The following is a 25,434-nucleotide window of genomic DNA, read 5'->3' on the forward strand; positions in this document are numbered from 1 at the left end:
CTGGCGTTCAACCGCCATGCCGTCAAACGCAGCCGCGGTAAGTCTTGAAAGAGACAGGGACCCTGTTGAAGCAGGTCCCTTCTCAGACCATCTCTTGAAGTTCCGGGTACCAAGACCTTCTTGGCCAATCCGGAGCCACTAGTATCGTTCTTACTCCGCTTTGTCGTATGATTCTCAATACCTTTGGTATGAGAGGCAGAGGAGGAAACACATACACCGACTGGTACACCCAAGGTGTTACCAGCGCGTCCACAGCTATTGCCTGCGGATCTCTTGACCTGGCGCAATACCTGTCCAGTTTTTTTGTTGAGGCGAGACGCCATCATGTCCACCATTGGTCTTTCCCAACGGTTTATTAGCATGTGGAAAACTTCTGGATGAAGTCCCCACTCTCCCGGGTGAAGATCGTGTCTGGTGAGGAAGTCTGCTTCCCAGTTGTCCACGCCCGGGATGAACACTGCTGACAGTGCTATCACGTGATTCTCCGCCCAGCGAAGGATCCTGGCAGCTTCTGCCATTGCACTCCTGCTTCTTGTGCCGCCCTGTCTGTTTACATGGGCGACTGCCGTGATGTTGTCCGACTGGATCAACACCGGTCTTCCTTGAAGCAGAGGTTCCGCCTGGCTTAGAGCATTGTAGATTGCTCTTAGTTCCTGAATGTTTATGTGAAGAGACTTTTCCAGGCTCGACCACACTCCCTGGAAGTTTCTTCCTTGTGTGACTGCTCCCCAGCCTCTCAGGCTGGCGTCCGTGGTCACCAGGATCCAATCCTGTATGCCGAATCTGCGGCCCTCCAATAGATGAGCCCTCTGCAACCACCACAGAAGAGATACCCTTGTCCTTGGAGACAGGGTTATCCGCAGGTGCATCTGAAGATGCGACCCTGACCATTTGTCCAACAGATCCCTTTGGAAAATTCTTGCATGGAATCTGCCGAATGGAATTGCTTCGTAAGAAGCCACCATTTTTCCCAGGACTCTTGTGCATTGATGTACAGACACCTTTCCTGGTTTTAGGAGGTTCCTGACCAGGTCGGATAACTCCTTGGCTTTTTCCTCGGGAAGAAAAACCTTTTTCTGAACCGTGTCCAGAATCATCCCTAGGAACAGCAGACGAGTTGTCGGCATTAATTGGGATTTTGGAATATTCAGAATCCATCCGTGCTGCTTTAGCACCTCTTGAGATAGTGCTAATCCCATCTCTAGCTGTTCTCTGGACCTTGCCCTTATTAGGAGATCGTCCAAGTATGGGATAATTAATACGCCTTTTCTTCGAAGAAGAATCATCATCTCGGCCATTACCTTTGTAAGGACCCGAGGTGCCGTGGACAAACCAAACGGCAGCGTCTGAAACGGATAGTGACAGTTTTGTACAACGAACCTGAGGTACCCCTGGTGTGAGGGGTAAATTGGAACGTGGAGATACGCATCCTTGATGTCCAAGGATACCATAAAGTCCCCTTCTTCCAGGTTCGCTATCACTGCTCTGAGTGACTCCATCTTGAACCTGAACTTCTTTATGTACAGGTTCAAGGACTTCAGATTTAGAATAGGCCTTACCGAGCCATCCGGCTTCGGTACCACAAATAGAGTGGAATAATACCCCTTCCCTTGTTGTAGAAGAGGTACCTTGACTATCACCTGCTGAGAGTACAGCTTGTGAATGGCTTCCAAAACCGTCTCCCTTTCGGAAGGGGACGTTGGTAAAGCAGACTTCAGGAAACGGCGAGGTGGATCTGTCTCTAATTCCAACCTGTACCCTTGAGATATTATCTGCAGGATCCAGGGATCTACCTGCGAGTGAGCCCACTGCGCGCTGTAATTTTTGAGACGACCGCCCACCGTCCCCGAGTCCGCTTGAGAAGCCCCAGCGTCATGCTGAGGCTTTTGTAGAAGCCGGGGAGGGCTTCTGTTCCTGGGAAGGAGCTGCCTGTTGCTGTCTCTTCCCTCGACCTCTGCCTCGTGGCAGATATGAATAGCCCTTTGCTCTCTTATTTTTAAAGGAACGAAAGGGCTGCGGTTGAAAAGTCGGTGCCTTTTTCTGTTGGGGAGTGACTTGAGGTAGAAAGGTGGATTTCCCGGCTGTAGCCGTGGCCACCAAATCTGATAGACCGACTCCAAATAACTCCTCCCCTTTATACGGCAAAACTTCCATATGCCGTTTTGAATCCGCATCGCCTGTCCACTGTCGCGTCCATAAAGCTCTTCTGGCCGAAATGGACATAGCACTTACCCGTGATGCCAGTGTGCAAATATCCCTCTGTGCATCACGCATATAAAGAAATGCATCCTTTATTTGTTCTAACGACAGTAGAATATTGTCCCTGTCCAGGGTATCAATATTTTCAATCAGGGACTCTGACCAAACTACCCCAGCACTGCACATCCAGGCAGTCGCTATAGCTGGTCGTAGTATAACACCTGCATGTGTGTATATACTTTTTTGGATATTTTCCATCCTCCTATCTGATGGATCTTTAAGTGCGGCCGTCTCAGGAGAGGGTAACGCCACTTGTTTAGATAAGCGTGTTAGCGCCTTGTCCACCCTAGGAGGTGTTTCCCAGCGCTCCCTAACCTCTGGCGGGAAAGGGTATAATGCCAATAATTTCTTTGAAATTATCAGCTTTTTATCAGGGGCAACCCACGCTTCATCACACACGTCATTTAATTCTTCTGATTCAGGAAAAACTATAGGTAGTTTTTTCACACCCCACATAATACCCTGTTTAGTGGTACCTGTAGTATCAGTTAAATGTAACGCCTCCTTCATTGCCAAAATCATATAACGTGTGGCCCTACTGGAAAATACGGTTGATTCGTCACCGTCACCACTGGAATCAGTGCCTGTGTCTGGGTCTGTGTCGACTGACTGAGGCAAAGGGCGTTTTACAGCCCGTGACGGTGTTTGAGGCGCCTGGACAGGCACTAATTGATTGTCCAGCCGCCTCATGTCGTCAAACGACTGCTTAAGCGAGTTGACGCTATCCCGTAATTCCACAAATAAAGGCATCCATTCTGGTGTCGACCCCCTAGGAGGTGACATCCCCATATTTGGCAATTGCTCCGCCTCCACACCAATATCGTCCTCATACATGTCGACACACACGTACCGACACACAGCAGACACACAGGGAATGCTCTAAACGAAGACAGGACCCACTAGCCCTTTGGGGAGACAGAGGGAGAGTCTGCCAGCACACACCAAAAAGCGCTATATATGACAGGGATAGCCTTATAATAAGTGCTCCCTTATAGCTGCTTTATATATATCAAAATATTGCCATTAAATTTGCCCCCCCTCTCTGTTTTACCCTGTTTCTGTAGTGCAGTGCAGGGGAGAGACCTGGGAGCCGTCCTGACCAGCGGAGCTGTGAGAGGAAATGGCGCCGTGTGCTGAGGAGATAGGCCCCGCCCCTTTTCCGGCGGGCTCGTCTCCCGCTATTTTGTGAATCCAGGCAGGGGTTAAATATCTCCATATAGCCTCTGGGGGCTATATGTGAGGTATTTTTAGCCTTTTAATAGGTTTTCATTTGCCTCCCAGGGCGCCCCCCCCCAGCGCCCTGCACCCTCAGTGACTGCGTGTGAAGTGTGCTGAGAGGAAAATGGCGCACAGCTGCAGTGCTGTGCGCTACCTTTAGAAGACTGCAGGAGTCTTCAGCCGCCGATTCTGGACCTCTTCTTACTTCAGCATCTGCAAGGGGGCCGGCGGCGCGGCTCCGGTGACCATCCAGGCTGTACCTGTGATCGTCCCTCTGGAGCTGATGTCCAGTAGCCAAGAAGCCAATCCATCCTGCACGCAGGTGAGTTCACTTCTTCTCCCCTCTGTCCCTCGTTGCAGTGATCCTGTTGCCAGCAGGAATCACTGTAAAATAAAAAACCTAAGCTAAACTTTCTCTAAGCAGCTCTTTATGAGAGCCACCTAGATTGCACCCTTCTCGGCCGGGCACAAAAATCTAACTGGAGTCTGGAGGAGGGTCATAGGGGGAGGAGCCAGTGCACACCACCTGATCTGGAAAAGCTTTACTTTTTGTGCCCTGTCTCCTGCGGAGCCGCTATTCCCCATGGTCCTTTCAGGAACCCCAGCATCCACTAGGACGATAGAGAAATCAGCACAACATAAGCAGATGTAGTAATAACTTAGCCAGGTCCCCAAGCGTGGTGATTCTTCCTGCCGACCTCAGATAATGGAAACATCCAAGAGGAATCATCCTGATGAAGGAGTCGGCTGTAGCGGAGGCAGATTACGATAGCTACATTATTTATTATAGGGTTACCACTCAATGTGGCTACACCTGTGTGGATGGACAGAGTTCTGCATTACAGCTTACTAGAGGAGGACAGATCAGTTATCCTGTGACCTCATCTTCCTCCATGCCCAATACTGACCAGGCTGCATCTTATCAGTCAGTCCCATCCCGGCTAATACGGAGTGTTATTTCCACTAGACGCTGGATCAGAGGGGATGGAGGCCAGACTACCACGAATATATCTCAGCGGGGTCTACAGGACGGATTCCCGCACCTTCAGTAAGTGACAGTTGCCCTGCAACAGATCGGCTCCTGTGTGCAGACTTGTCTACTCAATTACCATTGGAGACTTACATTAACAGCATCTGTTACCGACACTGCGAAGGCCGCCATTTTAAAAAAAAATTATATTTATTGGAAATATAGTCTGTGTGGTCCTCCTGGTTATTACAGACCTCTGCAACAGTGATGGAAATATAGCCACGTAACCCGCAGCATACTGTAACAGACTGGAGGTGTTTTAACCACTTGCCTGGCATGGTCGCATTAGATGCGATCATGCCTGCAAGTGCTTTATCTAACCTGAACGTACAGGATGCGACCAGTCAAATAAAGTGTTTTAGCAGCGGCAGGGAAGGGAATCTTCCCTCCGCTGCTGCTCTCAGAGGGACCGGAAAGGTTCCTCTGCCTCCCTGCACCCTTCCCTACTGATTGCCGTGCTGCCGATCACTGCTGATCCGGTCAGCACGGCAGGACCCCTCCGCCCCCTCCAGCGGCTGCAGACAAAAACAACCGCTGGGGAGTGTACATTAACCCCACCAATACCTGCCGTGTACCCAGAGGCTGTCCCGGCTTTCAAAATGAAAGCCGCGATGTTTCCAATGTTCCGATGGTCTCGATGATCCCGATCGATGTTTCGATGTTTGGGGGAAATATATTTTTTTATTAACCAAAATCATTTTGGATAGGGTTAAATTCATGATCTTCACCTAATTCACTCATTAAAAAAAACAGACAATTTCAGAGCGGTTTTTTTTTTTTGGGGGGGGGGGGGCTGGTAGTTTGGGGGCGGAAAAATTGTCAGTTAAGCGGTTAAAAGGAAAAGTACAACTTTGACATAACCGTGGATAGGTCACTGAGAGGTTATCAGGCTGAAAAGGCTTTCATGTAACTGAGGGTTTTGCACAAGCCATGCTTGCCATGGGCACAGAGGAGGCAGGAATCTCACCCTCAGCTCAGATGGCAGAGCGCAGTCAGCTAAAATCGCCAGATCCTCACGCAGGCACCCATTCCCAGAGGGTTCCACAGTCAGAACCTTCACACAAGTCCCAGGCTTGGAAGAAACTGGTGGGAGAAAAGATTCTTCATTTAAACTTTGTCATGGGTCCCCAACACTTCCCCCCCACCCAAAAAGTGTAAAATTAATTATGCAAGGCATAAAAAAAAAAAAAAGGAACACTTTCAAAATAATTCACACACACCTCGCACCCTCTCCCGCTCAGCTCATTACAACAAAAATTTAATACAATAAAGGACAGCATTAAGTTTTCCTTTCTTATGGAAATCTGTAAAACCATTAGGACCAAGTTTGTTGCCCATAAGCAATAAAGGTTATTTGTTGGCCATCACCAAAAATACAGGTTAAGGGGGTAATTCAGACCTGATTGCAGCAGCAAATTTGTTAGCAGTTGGGCAAAACCATGGGGGTCATTCTGACCTGATCGAACACTAGGATTTTTCGCTGCGCTGCGATCAGGTCAGAACTGCGCATGCGTATGCACCGCAATGCGCAGGTGCGTCGTACGGGTACAAAGCGGATCGTTGCTGAGCGATGGATTTTATGAAGAATCCATTCGCACAGCCGATCGCAAGGAGACTGACAGGAAGAGGGCGTTTGTGGGTGGCAACTGACCATTTTCTGTGAGTGTTTGGAAAAACGCAGGCGTGTCCAAGCGTTTGCAGGGAGCTTGTCTGGCGTCAATTCCGGGACCGGACAGGCTGAAGTGATCGCAGCGGCTGAGTAAGTTCAAACCTACTCAGAAACTGCACAAAACTTTTTTGTAGCGCTCGGCTGCACATGCGATCGCACACTTGCAATGCAAACATACACTCCCCCATAGGCGGCGACTATCTGATCGCAGCGCTGCAAAAAATAGCTAGCGAGCGATCAACTCGGAATAACCCCCTATGTGCACTGCAGGGGAGGCAGATGTAACATGTGCAGAGAGAGTTAGATTTGGGTGGGGTGTGTTCAAACTGAAATCTAAATTGCAGTGTAAAAATAAAGCAACCAGAATTTACCCTGCACAGAAACAATATAACCCACCCAAATCTAACTCTCTGCACATGTTATATCTGCCCCCCCCTGCAGTGCACATGGTTTTGCCCAACTGCTAACAAATTTGCTGCTGCGATCAACTGTGAATTACCCCTAAATCGGCAGAACATCTGCTTCATTGCAGATTAATTTAAAAATAAATGTCCAATAATGCATATTTCTGTGTATTTGCTCATAGTACTTCTACCTCTATAAACGCCTGATAAAATGTAGCAGCAATGGGAGAAGATACGCTGTACATTACTAATGGTTGGGTAAGACGTTATAGTTACATTTTTGAAACCTCTGACTTTTGCACCTGCGTCCCTGTTTCCAGCTTCCATAGCCCAAGCGTGTTACACCCAGCCATAGAGATCCTAGATTCAGCCTTGATAAATCGGACGCTCCGATTTGGACAGTCTAGGGCCTACAAACATACCAAATTCATAGACCTTTTTACACTTCTCCTCCAGCTCTTCAATGAGATCCTGCAGGCGACACTGCTTGGCCAATCGCTTACAGTCCTCCACATGTTCAACGTTGATGTCCAGGCGACCTGCAGCAGAAGCACCGGCTAGGTCACTGCAAGAACTGAGTCATCGTAGAGCGTCATTTATCAAGGGGCAATGCAATGTGGCTGCTTACAGTACAGCAACAAGAAATCCGCAATGTTAGTGGCTGTGAGTTTTTGGGGCCAGCAGCTCACAGCCATTGCTAAATAATGAACTGCATCCATAGAGACATTATATAAACCATTCTTGGATGGGTGGCTAGCCAGCAGGTCACTCTTAATTGAGCCATCACCACTTTTGCAGAGGTCCATAATAACCAGGAAGACCAAAAAGGTGGTCCTACAGACGAGACAATCTCCAAATAAGAAGCCTCCTCCCACTTAAGTGAGACCCCACAAGGCCGTTACCCAACCAACATTAACTACACTCAATATTCGTACTTCATAGGCATTTACCTGGCCTCACCCAGATCACCCACACTTGGGTACAACGAACAAGGAGAGGACTGTGGCATTGTAATTCCTTAGAACACTTACCTGTGTATAGGTACTGAAGAATGGAGCCGAAGGCAGCTGGGTTTATCTGCAGAGAGATAAATGGCCATTTACCAGTCAGTGACTAACACAAGATTAATAGCATACATTGCTGCAAGGACTTGAATAGCAATTAACGAGCATGAAAACTTGCAGTGTTCTAAGGGCCTAATTCAGATCTGATCGCAGTGTAAAAAAAAAAAAAAAGCAGCCAGTATTTACCCTGCACAGAAACAAAATAACCCACCTAAATCTAACTCTCTCTGCAAAATGTTATATCTGCCCCACCTGCAGTGCACATAGTTTTGCCCAACTGCTAACAAATTTGCTGCTGCGATCAACTCTGAATTACCCCCTAAGTTCCATCAGAAGCTGCAAAGTTAAAATCAACAAGGAGACAACTTCAGGACCAGGCGCTGCAGATAAATGAACATAACCGCCTCGAACACTAAATGTGCAGAACAAATAAAATCAAACAAATGCAGAAATTCTCTGTATTTTTTAAAATTTTGTTTTATCTAAAGTGGGCGCGTTATGTACACAGCGGAGGCAGCCGGTTTGTGGGCTGAGCGGGAACAGCGTAATTTAACTCACGAAGAAAAGGCGACATCTCCGCCACAAAACGCCTCATGCCTCTCTTACTACTCGACCACAGCAAATGCTCCTGTATAGATTTGTCTAGACCTCGGAAGCTCCAGCTGTGTACTGGCAATAAGAATACTCGGACAACTAAATAGCACATGGCATAACAGAATCTTTTAGTAATGAATAAGGTTACAATCCTTTCTCTGACGTCCTAGTGGATGCTGGGAACTCCGTAAGGACCATGGGGAATAGCGGCTCCGCAGGAGACTGGGCACAAAAAGTAAAAGCTTTAGACTAGCTGGTGTGCACTGGCTCCTCCCCCTATGACCCTCCTCCAAGCCTCAGTTAGATTTTTGTGCCCGAACGAGAAGGGTGCAAGCTAGGTGGCTCTCCTGAGCTGCTTAGAAGTAAAAGTTTAAATAGGTTTTTTATTTTCAGTGAGTCCTGCTGGCAACAGGCTCACTGCATCGTGGGACTAAGGGGAGAAGAAGCGAACTCACCTGACTGCAGAGTGGATTGGGCTTCTTGGCTACTGGACATTAGCTCCAGAGGGACGATCACAGGTTCAGCCTGGATGGGTCCCGGAGCCGCGCCGCCGGCCCCCTTACAGAGCCAGAAGAGCGAAGAGGTCCGGAGAAAGCGGCGGCAGAAGACGTTCCTGTCTTCAAATAAGGTAGCGCACAGCACTGCAGCTGTGCGCCATTGCTCTCAGCACACTTCACACTCCGGTCACTGAGGGTGCAGGGCGCTGGGGGGGAGCGCCCTGAGACGCAATAAAAACTATATAAAAACCTTATATGGCTAAAAAAAAATGCATCACATAGCTCCTGGGCTATATGGATGCATTTATCCCCTGCCAGTTTCCTGAAAAAAAGCGGGAGAAAAGGCCGCCGTGAAGGGGGCGGAGCCTTTCTCCTCAGCACACAAGCGCCATTTTCTTTCACAGCTCCGCTGGAAGGACGGCTCCCTGACTCTCCCCTGCAGTCCTGCACTACAGAAACAGGGTAAAAACAGAGAGGGGGGCACTATTGGCAGCTAATATATAAATACAGCAGCTATAACAGGGAGTAACACTTATATAAGGTTATCCCTGTATATATATAGCGCTCTGGTGTGTGCTGGCAAACTCTCCCTCTGTCTCCCCAAAGGGCTAGTGGGGTCCTGTCCTCTATCAGAGCATTCCCTGTGTGTGTGCTGGGTGTCGGTACGATTGTGTCGACATGTATGAGGAGGAAAATGATGTGGAAGCAGAGCAATTGCCTGTGTTAGTGATGTCACCCCCTAGGGAGTCGACACCTGACTGGATGGTAGTAATTAAAGAATTACGTGACAATGTCAGTACTTTGCAAAAAACTGTTGACGACATGAGACAGCCGACAAATCAATTAGTGCCTGTTCAGGCGTCTCAGACACCGTCAGGGGCGCTAAAACGCCCGTTACCTCAGATGGTCGACCCTGACACGGATACTGAATCCAGTGTCGACGGTGACGAGACAAACGTAATGTCCAGTAGGGCCACACGTTACATGATCACGGCAATGAAGGAGGCATTGAACATTTCTGACACTACAAGTACCACAAAAAAGGGTATTATGTGGGGTGTGAAAAAACTACCAGTGGTTTTTCCTGAGTCAGATGAATTAAATGAGGTGTGTGATAAAGCGTGGGTTTCCCCCGATAAAAAACTGCTGATTTCTAATAAATTATTGGCACTATACCCTTTCCCGCCAGAGGTTAGGGCACGTTGGGAAACACCCCCTAGGGTAGATAAGGCGCTCACACGCTTATCAAAACAAGTGGCGTTACCGTCTCCTGATACGGCCACTCTCAAGGAACCAGCTGATAGAAGGCTGGAAAATATCTTAAAAGGTATATACACACATACCGGTGTTATACTGCGACCAGCGATCGCCTCAGCCTGGATGTGCAGCGCTGGAGTGGCTTGGTCGGATTCCCTGACTGAAAATATTGATACCCTGGATAGGGACAGTATATTATTAACTATAGAGCATTTAAAGGATGCATTACTATATATGCGAGATGCACAGAGGGATATTTGCACCCTGGCATCTAGAGTAAGTGCGATGTCCATTTCTGCCAGAAGAACGTTATGGACGCGACAGTGGTCAGGTGATGCGGATTCCAAACGACATATGGAAGTATTGCCGTATAAAGGGGAGGAGTTATTTGGGGTCGGTCTATCGGACCTGGTGGCCACAGCAACGGCTGGAAAATCCACCTTTTTACCCCAGGTCACCTCTCAGCAGAAAAAGACACCGTCTTTTCAAACCCAGTCCTTTCGTCCCTATAAGGGCAAGAGGGAAAAAGGCCGCTCGTTCCTGCCCCGGGGCAGAGGAAGGGGAAAAAGACTGCACCATGCAGCCTCTTCCCAGGAGCAGAAGCCCTCCCCCGCTTCTGCCAAGTCCTCAGCATGACGCTGGGGCTCTGCAAGCAGACTCGGGCACGGTGGGGGGCCGTCTCAAGAATTTCAGCGTGCAGTGGGCTCACTCGCAAGTGGACCCCTGGATCCTGCAGGTAGTATCACAGGGGTACAAATTGGAATTCGAGACGTCTCCCCCTCGCCGGTTCCTGAAGTCTGCTCTACCAACGTCTCCCTCCGACAGGGAGGCAGTATTGGAAGCTATTCACAAGCTGTATTCCCAGCAGGTGATAATCAAGGTACCCCTCCTACAACAGGGAAAGGGGTATTATTCCACGCTGTTTGTGGTACCGAAGCCGGACGGCTCGGTGAGACCAATTTTAAATCTAAAATCTTTGAACACTTACATAAAAAGGTTCAAATTCAAGATGGAGTCACTCAGAGCAGTGATAGCGAACCTGGAAGAAGGGGACTATATGGTATCTCTAGACATCAAGGATGCTTATCTCCATGTCCCAATCTACCCTTCTCACCAAGGGTACCTCAGGTTTGTGATACAAAACTGTCATTATCAGTTTCAGACGCTGCCGTTTGGATTGTCCACGGCACCACGGGTCTTTACCAAAGTAATGGCCGAAATGATGATTCTTCTTCGAAGAAAAGGCGTATTAATTATCCCTTACTTGGACGATCTCCTGATAAGGGCAAGGTCCAGGGAACAGTTAGAGGTCGGAGTAGCACTATCTCGGGTAGTGCTACGTCAGCACGGGTGGATTCTAAATATCCCAAAATCACAGCTGATTCCAACAACACGTCTACTGTTCCTAGGGATGATTCTGGACACAGTCCAGAAAAAGGTGTTTCTCCCGGAGGAGAAGGCCAGGGAGTTATCCGAGCTAGTCAGGAACCTCCTAAAACAAGGACAAGTGTCAGTGCATCAGTGCCCTAAGTCAAGCAAGGCCTCTGCTTCAGGGTCAACCGGTATTGATCCAGTCGGACAACATCACGGCTGTCGCCCACGTAAACAGACAGGGCGGCACAAGAAGCAGGAGGGCAATGGCAGAAGCTGCAAGGATTCTCCGCTGGGCGGAAAATCATGTGATAGCACTGTCAGCAGTGTTCATTCCGGGAGTGGACAACTGGGAAGCAGACTTCCTCAGCAGACACGACCTCCACCCGGGGGAGTGTGGACTTCATCCAGAAGTCTTCCAAGTGATTGTAAACCGTTGGGAAAAACCAAAGGTGGACATGATGGCGTCCCGTCTCAACAAGAAACTGGACAGATATTGCGCCAGGTCAAGGGACCCTCAGGCAATAGCGGTGGACGCTCTGGTAACTCCGTGGGTGTTCCAGTCGGTATATGTGTTCCCTCCTCTTCCTCTCATACCAAAAGTACTGAGAATCATAAGAAGGAGAGGAGTAAGAACGATACTCGTGGCTCCGGATTGGCCAAGAAGAACTTGGTACCCGGAGCTGCAAGAGATGCTCACGGAGGACCCGTGGCCTCTACTTCTAAGGAAGGACCTGCTCCAGCAGGGACCTTGTCTGTTCCAAGACTTACCGCGGCTGCGTTTGACGGCATGGCGGTTGAACGCCGGATCCTGAAGGAAAAAGGCATTCCAGATGAAGTCATCCCTACCCTGATCAAGGCCAGGAAGGATGTAACTGCAAAACATTATCATCGCATTTGGCGAAAATATGTTGCGTGGTGTGAGGCCAAGAAGGCCCCTACGGAGGAATTTCAACTGGGTCGTTTCCTACATTTCCTGCAAGCAGGATTGTCTATGGGCCTAAAATTAGGATCCATTAAGGTTCAAATTTCGGCCCTGTCGATCTTCTTGCAGAAAGAACTGGCTTCAGTGCCTGAAGTTCAGACGTTTGTCAAAGGGGTACTGCATATACAGCCTCCTTTTGTGCCTCCAGTGGCACCTTGGGATCTCAATGTAGTTTTAGGGTTCCTAAAATCACATTGGTTTGAACCACTTGCCACAGTGGATTTGAAATATCTCACATGGAAAGTGGTAATGCTGTTAGCCCTGGCTTCAGCCAGGCGCATATCAGAATTGGCGGCTTTATCCTATAAAAGCCCTTACCTGATATTTCATTCGGATAGGGCGGAATTGAGGACTCGTCCTCAATTTCTCCCTAAGGTGGTTTCAGCGTTTCACATGAATCAACCTATTGTGGTACCTGTGGCTACTAGGGACTTGGAGCACTCCAAGTTGCTGGACGTAGTCAGGGCCCTGAAAATATATGTTTCCAGGACGGCTGGAGTCAGAAAATCTGACTCGCTGTTTATACTGTATGCACCCAACAAGCTGGGTGCTCCTGCTTCTAAGCAGACGATTGCTCGTTGGATTTGTAGTACAATTCAACTTGCACATTCTGTGGCAGGCCTGCCACAGCCAAAATCTGTAAAAGCCCATTCCACAAGGAAGGTGGGCTCATCTTGGGCGGCTGCCCGAGGGGTCTCGGCTTTACAACTTTGCCGAGCAGCTACTTGGTCAGGGGCAAACACGTTTGCTAAATTCTACAAATTTGATACCCTGGCTGAGGAGGACCTGGAGTTCTCTCATTCGGTGCTGCAGAGTCATCCGCACTCTCCCACCCGTTTGGGAGCTTTGGTATAATCCCCATGGTCCTTACGGAGTTCCCAGCATCCACTAGGACGTCAGAGAAAATAAGAATTTACTTACCGATAATTCTATTTCTCATAGTCCGTAGTGGATGCTGGGCGCCCATCCCAAGTGCGGATTGTCTGCAATACTTGTATATAGTTATTGTTACAAACAAATCGGGTTGTTTATTGTTGGTAGCCATCTTTTCAGAGGCTCCTACGGTTATCATACTGTTAACTGGGTTCAGATCACGAGTTGTATGGTGTGATTGGTGTGGCTGGTATGAGTCTTACCCGGGATTCAAGATCCTTCCTTATTATGTACGCTCGTCCAGGCACAGTATCTTAACTGAGGCTTGGAGGAGGGTCATAGGGGGAGGAGCCAGTGCACACCAGCTAGTCTAAAGCTTTTACTTTTTGTGCCCAGTCTCCTGCGGAGCCGCTATTCCCCATGGTCCTTACGGAGTTCCCAGCATCCACTACGGACTATGAGAAATAGAATTATCGGTAAGTAAATTCTTATTATTACACTGATCAAGACTCATTTTATTGCCAATTATAGAGCAATTTTGGGGTAACTTTGTGACTGATTCAGAGGAGGACATCCGTTTTTCTGGATTGGCTCTAATCTTTTTCAGATAAACGGACAAGAAACACACAAAAGACATTGCAAACCGCTCAACTGCCAGTGGCCAATCACTTACATAGAGAAGGCGGATGTTCTATAACACAGGTTCTCAAACTCAGACCTCAGGACCCCACGCAGGTCATGTTTTCCAGGTCACCTGTGGATCTTTAAATTGTGACAGTTGGTGACACACAGTGCACCTGCCGGGTGACCTGGAAAACGTAACCTGTGTGGGTTCAATTTACTAAGCCTTGGACGATAAGTGGACGGAGATAAAGTGCCAACCAAACAGCTCTTAACTGTCATATTTCAAACACAGCCTGTAACATGGCAGTTAGGAGCTGATTGGTTGGTACTCTCTCTCCAAGGCTTACTAAACAGGCCCATGAGTTTGAGAACCAAGGCTCTCGAATATTCATCTATCTCACCTTCTAGAATGTTCTGGTAGATTCCCATATGCACGTGTTATGGCTAATTTCCCTATTACTTGAGGGTATCGATCGTCTCAAGAACTAGAGCCAAATCGGAAAAAAAAAAACCAAAAAAAACCACACCTTTCATTTTTGAATTCAGCAACCCCAAAATACCCTAAATAACTTCATATATCCCCGATAACTAAACAAATATATTTTTTGTTGGGCTGTGTCCTCCATCAGCTATGTTCCGTAGGAATGGGCACTTGGTCCAGGACCTGGATAATTGTGGAGATAACAATAAGTACGGCTAAGATAATTCTTTGATCAACGCAACTCTACTGATCACACCCGTTGCGACAGTCTATATCCCCTCTGTTGGTTATGACGATAAAGTTGTAACAAAGAGACCGTGGCTTTTAACTGTATTTCTGGAGTTGCAGCTCCCATGGAGAACTTTTTCTCGTTAGTCATACAAACAAATCCTATTTGCACGTGAATGCACAAACAAAATATTTTAATATTCCCACGGTGCATGCAAAAAAGTGAAACACCCCAACAAGTGACGGTAGTTTTGTGTACTAGGATATTATATTACTTATTATAGTTATGCATAAGAGAATAATGGGCCCTACACACTTGTCGACCCGCCGCCGAGCTGCCCGACGGCCGATACAGCTGGCGGGCGACCCGGCGGCGGTGGGGAGTTGACGAGGGGAGTGAAGTTTCTTCACACCCCCCCGTCACCCGGCTCCACAGCATTGCATGTTAATATGGACGAGAGTGTCCATATTGGCTTGCATGTATGGACGACCCGGCACAAACGATGAAAGTGCGCAGGGCCGTGCATCGTTCGGTGCATACACACTGAACGATATAAATGAGTTCTCATTCATTAATGAACGAGAACGTTCATATCGTTCAGTGTTATCTGCCAGTGTGTGGGGCCCATAACAGTATGCAAGCAGCACACAATCCCATACAGTTTAGGTGTAATCCCATGGAGAGCAGATAAACCTTAATGTACAGGCACACTGGGCAGCTGTCCGGGGCCCCACACTAGGGGTCTTCGAGCAGGGCCAGATGGTGGTCACACGATCAGAGCGGCCAGACAGACAGCCTGCAGCCAGACAGACAGTGAATGGCTAGAGCTATTCACCAATCAGAGTGCTGACAGCCATTCAAGGTATGGGAGCTTGTGGAGAGATCGCACAGTACTGCATGAGGAGCATGTTAGGATTTTTTTTTTTTCATTGGTTCCTGTGAATGGGTGTTTTAGGAACCCTGTGCATTGTTTTGCCAGACAGCCCTGATGAAGGACAGATGAACAAATGATGCGACTGCACAGTGCATCAGAATGTCAGTACTATATAAAGTATAATACAAATATTATAGCCACAGGCTATAAGACAGTCACGTATAGAGAAAGTAGAAATAACCAAACAAGAAATGGAATATATAGATCTCTACTTTTTTCGGTATGTCCCATCTTACCAGCGGGTGCTTCAGAGCAATCATTTTTTTCCCCTTCCACTTGGTCTCAAACATTTCGGCAAAGTATGGGCTGCGAGCGCTGAGGACACAGCGGTGGGCGCAGAAGGACTCCCCGTGGACAAGGAATGTGGTGTCGCTGTAGGAGCCCTGCTCCAGGAGCCTGCAGAGCCATGGAAGAGAGACTATAAGCACATCATTTTCTTGTATGCGTTCTCCTCCCACCCACCCCCAAAATAACACGAATACAAAAACAGCCGTTCATGTACATATATGTACGACGTCACTGCACAAACAGGTTACAGGTCAGGAATATCTAGACAGCAGTTGTTGTTTTTTCAGAATTTCAGTACCCTGATGAAAACATAAGCCTGTAGCGTTACGCGTATGGGTTACAAACTGCATCACTTATAATATTATAGTCTACATTAATGTGTCTATTGTTTTTTTTCTTGATCTTTATTTATCTTTTAGGTTGAAAGACACAACTATTTGCTATGTAATATATAGCAGGCCCTCAGCAATACTCTCCTGGGTCATGGGACCAGATCAAGAGACCAGAAGGTTCATCCTCTAGGAGTGGGAAGGCGTCCAAACTGCCTGCTTCCCCCTCCACACAGGGGTGCAGCTCTGACTGTGCCAGGTAGGTGTGTCAAGTTTAGTTTGGAGGTCAGAAGCAGGGAGAGAGGGCCTGATTTAGTAAGGATTGGAAACGCAAAGCTGCTCGCAACCATGGGTCGCGATATTCATCTGCGACGGCAGGCTGAGTAAGCTTCAGATTACTCAGCCTTGCCGTCGCAGTGCGGCTTGCGGGGCCAAGGTAACTGCTTCTCGCGACGCAGTCCTTGGCCTTGCCACTGTCGGAAAACAGAGGCACAGGCCCCCGCCCCTCACCGCGAATGCCTCTGCTTGTCACGCAGGACTCAAACATCACCTAAATGCAGGAAGGATCGCTTTTGCAACCCTTACTGAATTAGCCAGAGTCCCTAAATAGGAACACAGGGGCAGATGTATTAACCTGGAGAAGGCATAAGGAAGTGATAAACCAGTGATATGTGCAAGGTGATAAAGGCAGCAGCCAATCAGATCCTAACTGTTAATTTCCATATTGGAGCTGATTGGCTGGTGGCTTTATCACCTTGCACATATCACTGGTTTATCACTTCCTTATGCCTTCTCCAGGTTAATAACAATGACACTGTTGTCATCACTGGAACAAGTGGAGAGACTCTTAAGCTGGGTAGACACAACGTGCGCCAACCGATGGTGCGACATGATGTAACGATACACTACGCATGCTGTACAATGGCACAACGTGTCATCACAGCATGCATGTAACTGCATACTGTCATTACATTGTCCCATCAAACGCGCAGCACATCTGATGTGACGATGCAATGAACGACCGCCGTGAACGCGCAATTGTGGGCACACACTATACGATGCGCATAATACATCATATATAAGACGATATATTGCTTAGTGTGTACTCAGCTTTACTCACTGCAAGAGGATGACCCAAGCTCACTTCAGTGATAAGGATAGCAGCATCACTCGCCTTGCGGGTGTTCACACGGGAGTACGAGGGGGAACACAGCATAACGTCCAACTATCCGGGAGCAGTGACATGTATTATATACGTGTGCTGCTCTGAAACGTTTAAACGCCATGACACTAATGTTGGCCTGTGGCAACATACTCAACGTGTGGAAAGGGAAAAGACAATAAATGAAAGAGTGACGTCCACAAAATACCCAATTACCTCTGCAGGAAGTCGTCATAGTAATCTCTCTGCATGCACTTAGCCGTGATCTGCTTGTATTCCTTCAGCACTCTGCGGATAGTGTCGCTCAGTGCGCCATATAAACAGCGCTCGCCATCAAACGTGTTCACTTCACACCTAGCACCTAAGCGGGAGGAAACAAGACCGTTTGTGAAAGTGTCCTGTCCGCGACACACCACGGGGGGGGGGGGAAGAGGGGGCAGAAGGCAGCCAGTCAGTGACTACAGTCTGGGGCGGGTGGTCTTCAGTATGCCGGCGGACGGGCTCCCGGCGACCAGCATACCGGCGCCGGGAGCCCGACAGCCGGCATACCGACACTTATTCTCCCTCTTGTGGGTCCACGACCCCCCCCTGGAGGGAGAATAAAATAGTGTGGCGCGTGTAGCGCGCCACCGTGCCCGTAGCGTGGCGAGCCCGCAAAGGGCTCATTTGCGCTCGCCACACTGTCGGTAAGTCGGCGGTCGGGCTCCCGGCGCCGGTATGCTGGTCGCCGGGAGCCCGACCGCCGGCATATCGTAGTGAACCCGTCTGAGGCTCCTAGTGAGTCATGAACACTGGGCCTCAGTTGGGAGCTCTTTGAGCAGATAAAATATACCCACGATACATACTGTAGTACACAATGGGCGCCTCCGCTGCATGTGAAGGCGACAGGTGCGCTTCCTTCTATGCAAACTTGCTTACCATTGGATAAAAGGTACCGCACAAGTTCCTCGTGTCCACACAGACAGGCATAATATCTTGGAGAAAAGGAAGAAAACAGATTTCTGAAAGGGGACAACGCAGTCAGCAAAGTCAGTCAGCGATCCATAAACAATGGTTCATTTACTAATGCAATAGCATAATGCAACAAACATCTCCGTACAGTACAAGGGGCAATTTGTTCTTGACACGCCCACTAATATACTGGGCCTGGACTGACACGGGGCTCGCCCGGTGCCGATGATCTCGGAAGCAAACGGCTTCTTACTCACAATCAGACATCTGCCTGTTCATCAAATTCAAATGCACCCCCCCCCCCCCCCCCCAGCTGGATAACAGGGCCGACACATTGAGCGGCTGAGGGGTAAGTGTATGGGTAAGTCGTTACGGTGAGTACCTGAAGTAAGGGGTACATTTACTAAAGCTTCTAAAACAGGGAATTTGTGATGTTGCCCATAGCAACCAACCCGATTCTATCATTTCTCTATTGCCTTTAGAAAATGAGACAGCATCAGATTGGTTGCTATGGGCAACATCACAAATTCTCTGTTTTAGAAGCTTTAGTAAATTTCCCCTTAAGAGAGGAGAGTGCCAGGTGAGTACACTTGGCTTTCCCACAGCTCTATGTGCATGGGAGAAGTCCCCCAGACCCACCGGAAGAACTATGGTCATTGAGAATTTCATACTGTTTGGGGTATGATATACTGAGGTTCATTTTGCATCTGGCCCACCAGGATTTTTGTGATGAAACTTACAAGGGCGTACTGTCCCACTTGTCACGCACATTCAGTTCCACGTCTCTCTGCTCCACAAGATACCTGAGGAGAAAGAAAAAGATATTGCAGACACCGCCAAATACGGCCTACAGCAACATAGGCTTTCCAAACGCAAGAGAAGCGGGGTGCTGTAGCGCTGTACAGTGGTGGGTAAGCAGCCTGACATGTATTGTAGGGGGAATGGAGCATCAATGGAGAGCTTTGCGGTGAGGCAGAGGAGACGAGCAAAGGCAGAAGAGGAAGACTACTCATGACGCTACATTTAGGACTAACAGCAGGGGGTAGCAGAACAAAAGCAAAGGTGACTGCTACCGAATTGCACAAGGTCATTATTGACCTCTAGGCAACGCACATGGAGATCTTGGAACTGTGAAAGCAATGGGATGGAGCGTGACGGTGGGCATGGACAGGTGAATGACTCCATGTTGTTTACATTGAGATTGAGGTAGTAACTCCCCCAGACATTCTTAACATGACCCCTTCCATCAGGTACACAATGCTCTGCTCCTGGACTTGCCTCTTAATTTATGATTGCCGTCACCTGTGCCGAAACACCTTTCTTATCCATTAACTGGACCATCACAGGGGACGGCAATCATAGGGAAGTCCAGGAGCAGAGCCTTGGGTACCTGCAGGGACGGATCTAGACTTTTCTTTAGGTTTACTGTTTAATCTTGACTCCTCCCTCTACAGTCCCAACTCCTCCCATCTGCAATCCTAACTCCTCCTCTCTCAATTCTGACTGAACTTTTTGAGTGAGACTGAGATAGAGCTTTGTGATTGTTCTATGTACATGTGACTGTGCTATGGGGTAATTGTATTTATTAGCCCTAGTACCCACACACCAGCAAGTGAGGGGCAAATGCTCTGTAACCCTTGCTCTCCTGGCTCCTCTGTGCTGCTGTGGTATAAGCTGCAGCACATCGTTCTGCCTCATGCTCTCCCCGGAGAGCTCTCTTCTGCTCAAAAGTGGGCGTGGCTAAGACTGTTAGGGGGGGCGGTCGCCCCCTTCGCCCCCCCCTAGATCCGGCCCTGGGTACCTGATGGAATGGGTCATGTTGGAGGGTCTGTTGTCCAATCATCCAAGTGGAGAGGCGGAGAGGCAGCCGGACACAAGGGCGAGGAGGCGGAAAGGGAGATTAAGGTGTCATCAGTTGATAGAGGAGGCCGGGGGCAAGTAACCGAGAGAGGAGTATATCACACACCCCGTACCCCTGGCCACAGGTTATCCCCACAATCCACCTTCAGTGAGCGTGAACCCGTCCTATTACAACTTTCAGAAATTGGCCCCAGCTGATCTCTATGCCCCCAGCAAAAAGTAACTCTGGAAATTGGCCCTAGTGGGTCTCTCCTGTGCCCCGCAGGTGTAATTCCCAGGGATCATACACTGAGGAGCGTCTCCTATGCACCCCAGACAGGTCCTGACACCCCATGCTGCATGCCAGGCCTTGGGCTAACTGCCCGCCCCTGAAAGTGCCGCAGATACCACTCCCCACAGTGGGGTAACTGGCCCCCAGGAAGTGCTGCAGATACCACTCCCCACACCGGTGTAACTGGCCCCCAGGAAGTGCCGCAGATACCACTCCCCACACCGGGGTACCTATCCCCCAGGAAGTGCTGCAGATACCACTACCCACACCGGGGTACCTATCCCCCAGGAAGTGCCGCAGATACCACTCCCCACAAAGGGGTAACTGGCATCCAGGAAGTGCCGCAGATACCACTCCCCACACCGGTGTAACTGGCCCCAAGGAAGTGCCGCAGATTCCACTACCCACACCGGGGTACCTATCCCCCAGGAAGTGCCGCAGATACCACTACCCACACCGGTGTAATTGCCCCCCAGGAAGTGCCGCAGATACCACTACCCACACCGGGGTAACTGGCCCCCAGGAAGTGCCACAGATACCACTACTGGCCCCCAGGAAGTGCCGCAGATACCACTCCCCACACTGGGGTAACTGGCCCCCAGGAAGTGCCGCAGATACCACTCCTCACACTGGGGTAACTGGCCCCCAGGAAGTGCCGCAGATACCACTACTAGCCCCCAGGAAGTGCCGCAGATACCACTCCCCACACCGGGGTAACTGGCCCCCAGGAAGTGCCGCAGATACCACTACTGGCCCCAAGGAAGTGCCGCAGATACCACTCCCTACACTGGGGTAACTGGCCCCCAGGAAGTGCCGCAGATACCACTACTGGCCCCCAGGAAGTGCCGCAGATACCACTCCCTACACTGGGGTAACTGGCCCCCAGGAAGTGCCGCAGATACCACTACTGGCCCCCAGGAAGTGCAGCAGATACCACTCCCCACACCGGGGTAACTGGCCCCCAGGAAGTGCCGCAGATACCACTACTGGCCCCCAGGAAGTGCCGCAGATACCACTCCCCACACTGGGGTAACTGGCCCCCAGGAAGTGCCGCAGATACCACTCCCCACACTGGGGTAACTGGCCCCCAGGAAGTGCCGCAGATACCACTCCCCACACTGGGGTAACTGGCCCCCAGGAAGTGCCGCAGATACCACTCCCCACACTGGGGTAACTGGCCCCCAGGAAGTGCCGCAGATACCACTCCCCACACTGGGGTAACTGGCCCCCAGGAAGTGCCGCAGATACCACTCCCCACACTGGGGTAACTGGCCCCCAGGAAGTGCCACAGATACCACTACTGGCCCCCAGGAAGTGCCGCAGATACCACTCCCCACACCGGGGTAACTGGCCCCCAGGAAGTGCCGCAGATACCACTACTGGCCCCCGGGAAGTGCCGCAGATACCACTCCCTACACTGGGGTAACTGGCCCCCAGGAAGTGCCGCAGATACCACTACGCACAGTGGGGTAACTGGCCCCCAGGAAGTGCAGCGGATACCACTACCTACACCGGGGTAACTATCCCCCTGGAGGTGCAATTGGGGTAACTGCAACTCCTAGTGCTGCTACTGCCCCCGCATTGGGGTAACTGATTCCCTGGTGCTGCTGCAGCCCCCGCCACCAGCATTGGGGGTAACTGTCCCCCTGGAGGTGCAGATCCTATCCACTGCATTGGGGTAGATGTCCCCCCGGAGGTGCACCACTGCACTGTGGTAGATATATCCCCCCTGGGGTTGCAGCCCCCGCCCCCACCCCGCACTGTGGTAGATGTCCCCCCGGAGGTGCACCCCCTCCCCCCCGCAGGCCGCTCACTAACCGCACTCGGAAGATGTCGCCCTTTCTGCAGCTGCTGAACAAGTCGTTAGTGTCCATCGGCCCGGGCCCGGCGCTGGGCGGAGCGAGTGGCTCATTGACCCGGCGGGTTCGTAGCGCAGCGAGCGGAAGCACCGGGAGAGGGCAGCGGTCGGACACAGAACGGAGGCCCAGATAGACGGTGCACAGAGCGGATACACAGAACAGCTGAGCGCCGGCCTTACACTGCCAAGTTTATCCCCGCCCCCTTCACCGGAGAGCCAATCGCCGCAGCCGCTAATGCGATGCTCCCACCCAAGACACGCCTACCACAGCGGGAGATCCTATCAATGCCGCGCAGCACCAGCCTAGCACACTAAAGACTCCGCCCATATCCTGTTGGTAACGCCTCCACCCGAGCCTTTTCTGTACTAGGTAGGAATACGTGCCCAGGCCACGCCCCCCGGTGCTGGAGCTGTACCGTGTAAACATGTCATTGTCACATCATGTGTCACCTCCTAACATGTCACATCATGTGTCACCTCCTAATATCACGTGTCACCTCATAACATGTCACATCATGTGTCACCTCATAACATGTCACATCATGTGTCACCTCCTAATATCACGTGTCACCTCATAACATGTCACTTCATGTGTCACCTCCTAATATCACGTCACCTCATAACATGTCACATCATGTGTCACCTCTAACATGTCACATCATGTTTCACCTCCTAATATCACGTGTCACCTCATAACATGTCACATCATGTGTCACCTCTAACATGTCACATCATGTGTCACCTCCTAATATCACGTGTCACCTCATAACATGTCACATCATGTGTCACCTCTAACATGTCACATTATGTCACCTCTAACATGTCACATCATGTGTCACCTCCTAATATCACATGTCACCTCATAACATGTCACATCATGTGTCACCTCTAACATGTCACATTATGTGTTATCTCCAACATGTCACATCATGTGTCATCTCCCAACATGTCACATCATGTGTCACCGCCTAATATAATATCACATGTGTCACCTCATAACATGTCACATCATGTGTCACCTCTAACATGTCATTATGTGTTATCTCCAACATGTCACCTCTAACATGTCACATTATGTGTTATCTCCAACATGTCACATCATGTGTCACCTCCCAACATGTCACATCATGTGTCACCTCCTAATATCACGTGTCACCTCTAACATGTCACATTATGTGTCACCTTTAACATGTCAGATCATGTGTCACCTCATAACATGTCACATCATGTGTCACCTCCTAAGATCACATGTGTCACCTCATAACATGTCCCATCATGTGTCACCTCTAGCATGTCACATCATGTGTCACCTCCTAACATGTCACATCATGTGTCACCTCCTAATATCACATGTGTCACCTCATAACATGTCCCATCATGTGTCACCTCCTAATATCACATGTGTCACCTCATAACATGTCACATTATGTGTTATCTCCAACATGTCACATCATGTGTCACCTCCCAACATGTCACATCATGTGTCACCTCCTAATATCACATGTGTCACCTCATAACATGTCACATCATGTGTCACCTTCTAATATCACATGTGTCACCTCATAACATGTCCCATCATGTGTCACCTCTAGCATGTCACATCATGTGTCACCTCCTAACATGTCACATCATGTGTCACCTAATATCACATGTGTCACCTCATAACATGTCACCTCCTAATGTCAGATGTGTCACCTCTAACATGTCACATCATGTGTCACTTTCTAACATGTCACATCACGTGTCACCTCCTAACATGTCACATCCTGTGTCACTTCCTAATGTCACATCATGTGTCACCTCCTAACGTCACATTATGTGTCACCTCCCAACATGTCACATCATGTTCGTCACCTTCTAACATGTCACATCGTGCGTAACCTCACAACATGTCACATGGGTCACCTCTGAACATGTCACATGTCTGTTCCACCTACTAACACTCCCAACATGTCACATGTTTTTGTCATCTCCTAACATTCCGTCACCTCCTAACGTCACATGTGTCACTTACTAACATTCCACATGTGTGTCACCTACTAACATTCCCTGTCACCTCCTAACGCAACGTGTCACTTACTAACATTTCACATGTGTGTCACCTACTAACATTACCTGTCATCTCCTAACGTCACATGTGTCACTTACTAACATTCCATGGGTAGCGGTGAACATACCACCGCACGGGATCCCGGCGATCACAGTGCCGACGACGGGATCCTGCACAGCGGTACAATGCTGGCCCCTGAATACCGTGTCCGCAACATGGCGAGCGCAGCGAGCACGCAAGGAGCTTACTAGCACTCGCTGCCAGCTCGCCCTGCTGCCGGCATCCTGGCGGCCAGGATGCCGCTGTCAGTATACTGACAGCCGACATCCAGGCCATCGGTATTACGTACTGATCCCATTCCATATGTGTGTCACCTACTAACATTCCCTGTCTGTCACCTCCTAACATCACATGTGTCGCCTACTAACATTCCATATGTGTGTCACCTCCAACATGTCACATCATGTGTCACCTTCTTAAATGTCATGTATCATCCCCTAACATTCCATATGTGTGTCACCTACTAACATTCCATATGTGTGTCACCTCCTAACATATCACATAATGTGCGTCACCTCCTAACATGTCACATCATATTGTCACCTCCATAGATGTTAGAACATGTATGTCACCTCCTTACATGTCACATGTCACCTACTAGCATTCCATGTGTACACATCCTAACATGTCACATCATGTGTGTCACTTACTAACATGTCACATGTGCCACCTACTAACATTGCATATGTGTGTCACCTCCTAACACACTATGTTACATGTACAGCACCTCATGTGTCCCCTACTAACATTCCATATGTGTGTCACCTCCTAACATGTCACATGTGTCACCTCATAATATGTCACATCATGTGTTTCCCTCCTAATATGTCACATATTGTGTGTCACTTAACATGTCATATCATGTATGTTACTTCCAGTGGCGGAACAAGCAAGCGGTGGGCCCAGGTGCGACAAAATGCTTTGGGCCCCCCCCCCCCACCCCACCCATCCAAGTCCACCCCGGGGGCAGCGCGCGCCGTAGGCGCGCGCAAAAATACATAGTGGCGTGGCTTCGTGGGGAAGGGGTGTGGCCACAAAATAATACCAACACAGTAGTCTCCATTTCTCTATCGTCCTAGTGGATGCTGGGGTTCCTGAAAGGACCATGGGGAATAG

The 25,434-nt window shown here is 49.5% G+C and overlaps 1 protein-coding gene across 4 annotated transcripts in view; it reads right to left on the reverse strand.

Moving 5' to 3' along the window:
- The window catches only part of ABTB1 (ankyrin repeat and BTB domain containing 1), a 41,617-nt gene extending 19,207 nt beyond the window's left edge, over positions 1-22,410 (reverse strand). For 2 of the 4 annotated variants that reach the window (XM_063941182.1, XM_063941180.1), the window contains exons 1-8: positions 22,169-22,382; positions 18,960-19,022; positions 18,187-18,242; positions 17,485-17,629; positions 15,726-15,885; positions 7,612-7,657; positions 7,003-7,119; positions 5,475-5,590 (exon numbers count right to left, since the gene is read on the reverse strand). In XM_063941182.1, the coding sequence (XP_063797252.1) occupies positions 5,475-5,590; positions 7,003-7,119; positions 7,612-7,657; positions 15,726-15,885; positions 17,485-17,629; positions 18,187-18,242; positions 18,960-19,022; positions 22,169-22,224 (759 nt within the window). In that variant the 5' untranslated portion in view covers positions 22,225-22,382. The other 2 variants (XM_063941183.1, XM_063941181.1) reach the window with 2 other exon arrangements.
- Positions 22,411-25,434: the final 3,024 nt, after the last annotated feature.

Source organism: Pseudophryne corroboree, chromosome 9 (assembly GCF_028390025.1).
Source record: "Pseudophryne corroboree isolate aPseCor3 chromosome 9, aPseCor3.hap2, whole genome shotgun sequence".
In the NCBI taxonomy this organism is placed as follows: Eukaryota; Metazoa; Chordata; class Amphibia; order Anura; family Myobatrachidae; genus Pseudophryne; species Pseudophryne corroboree.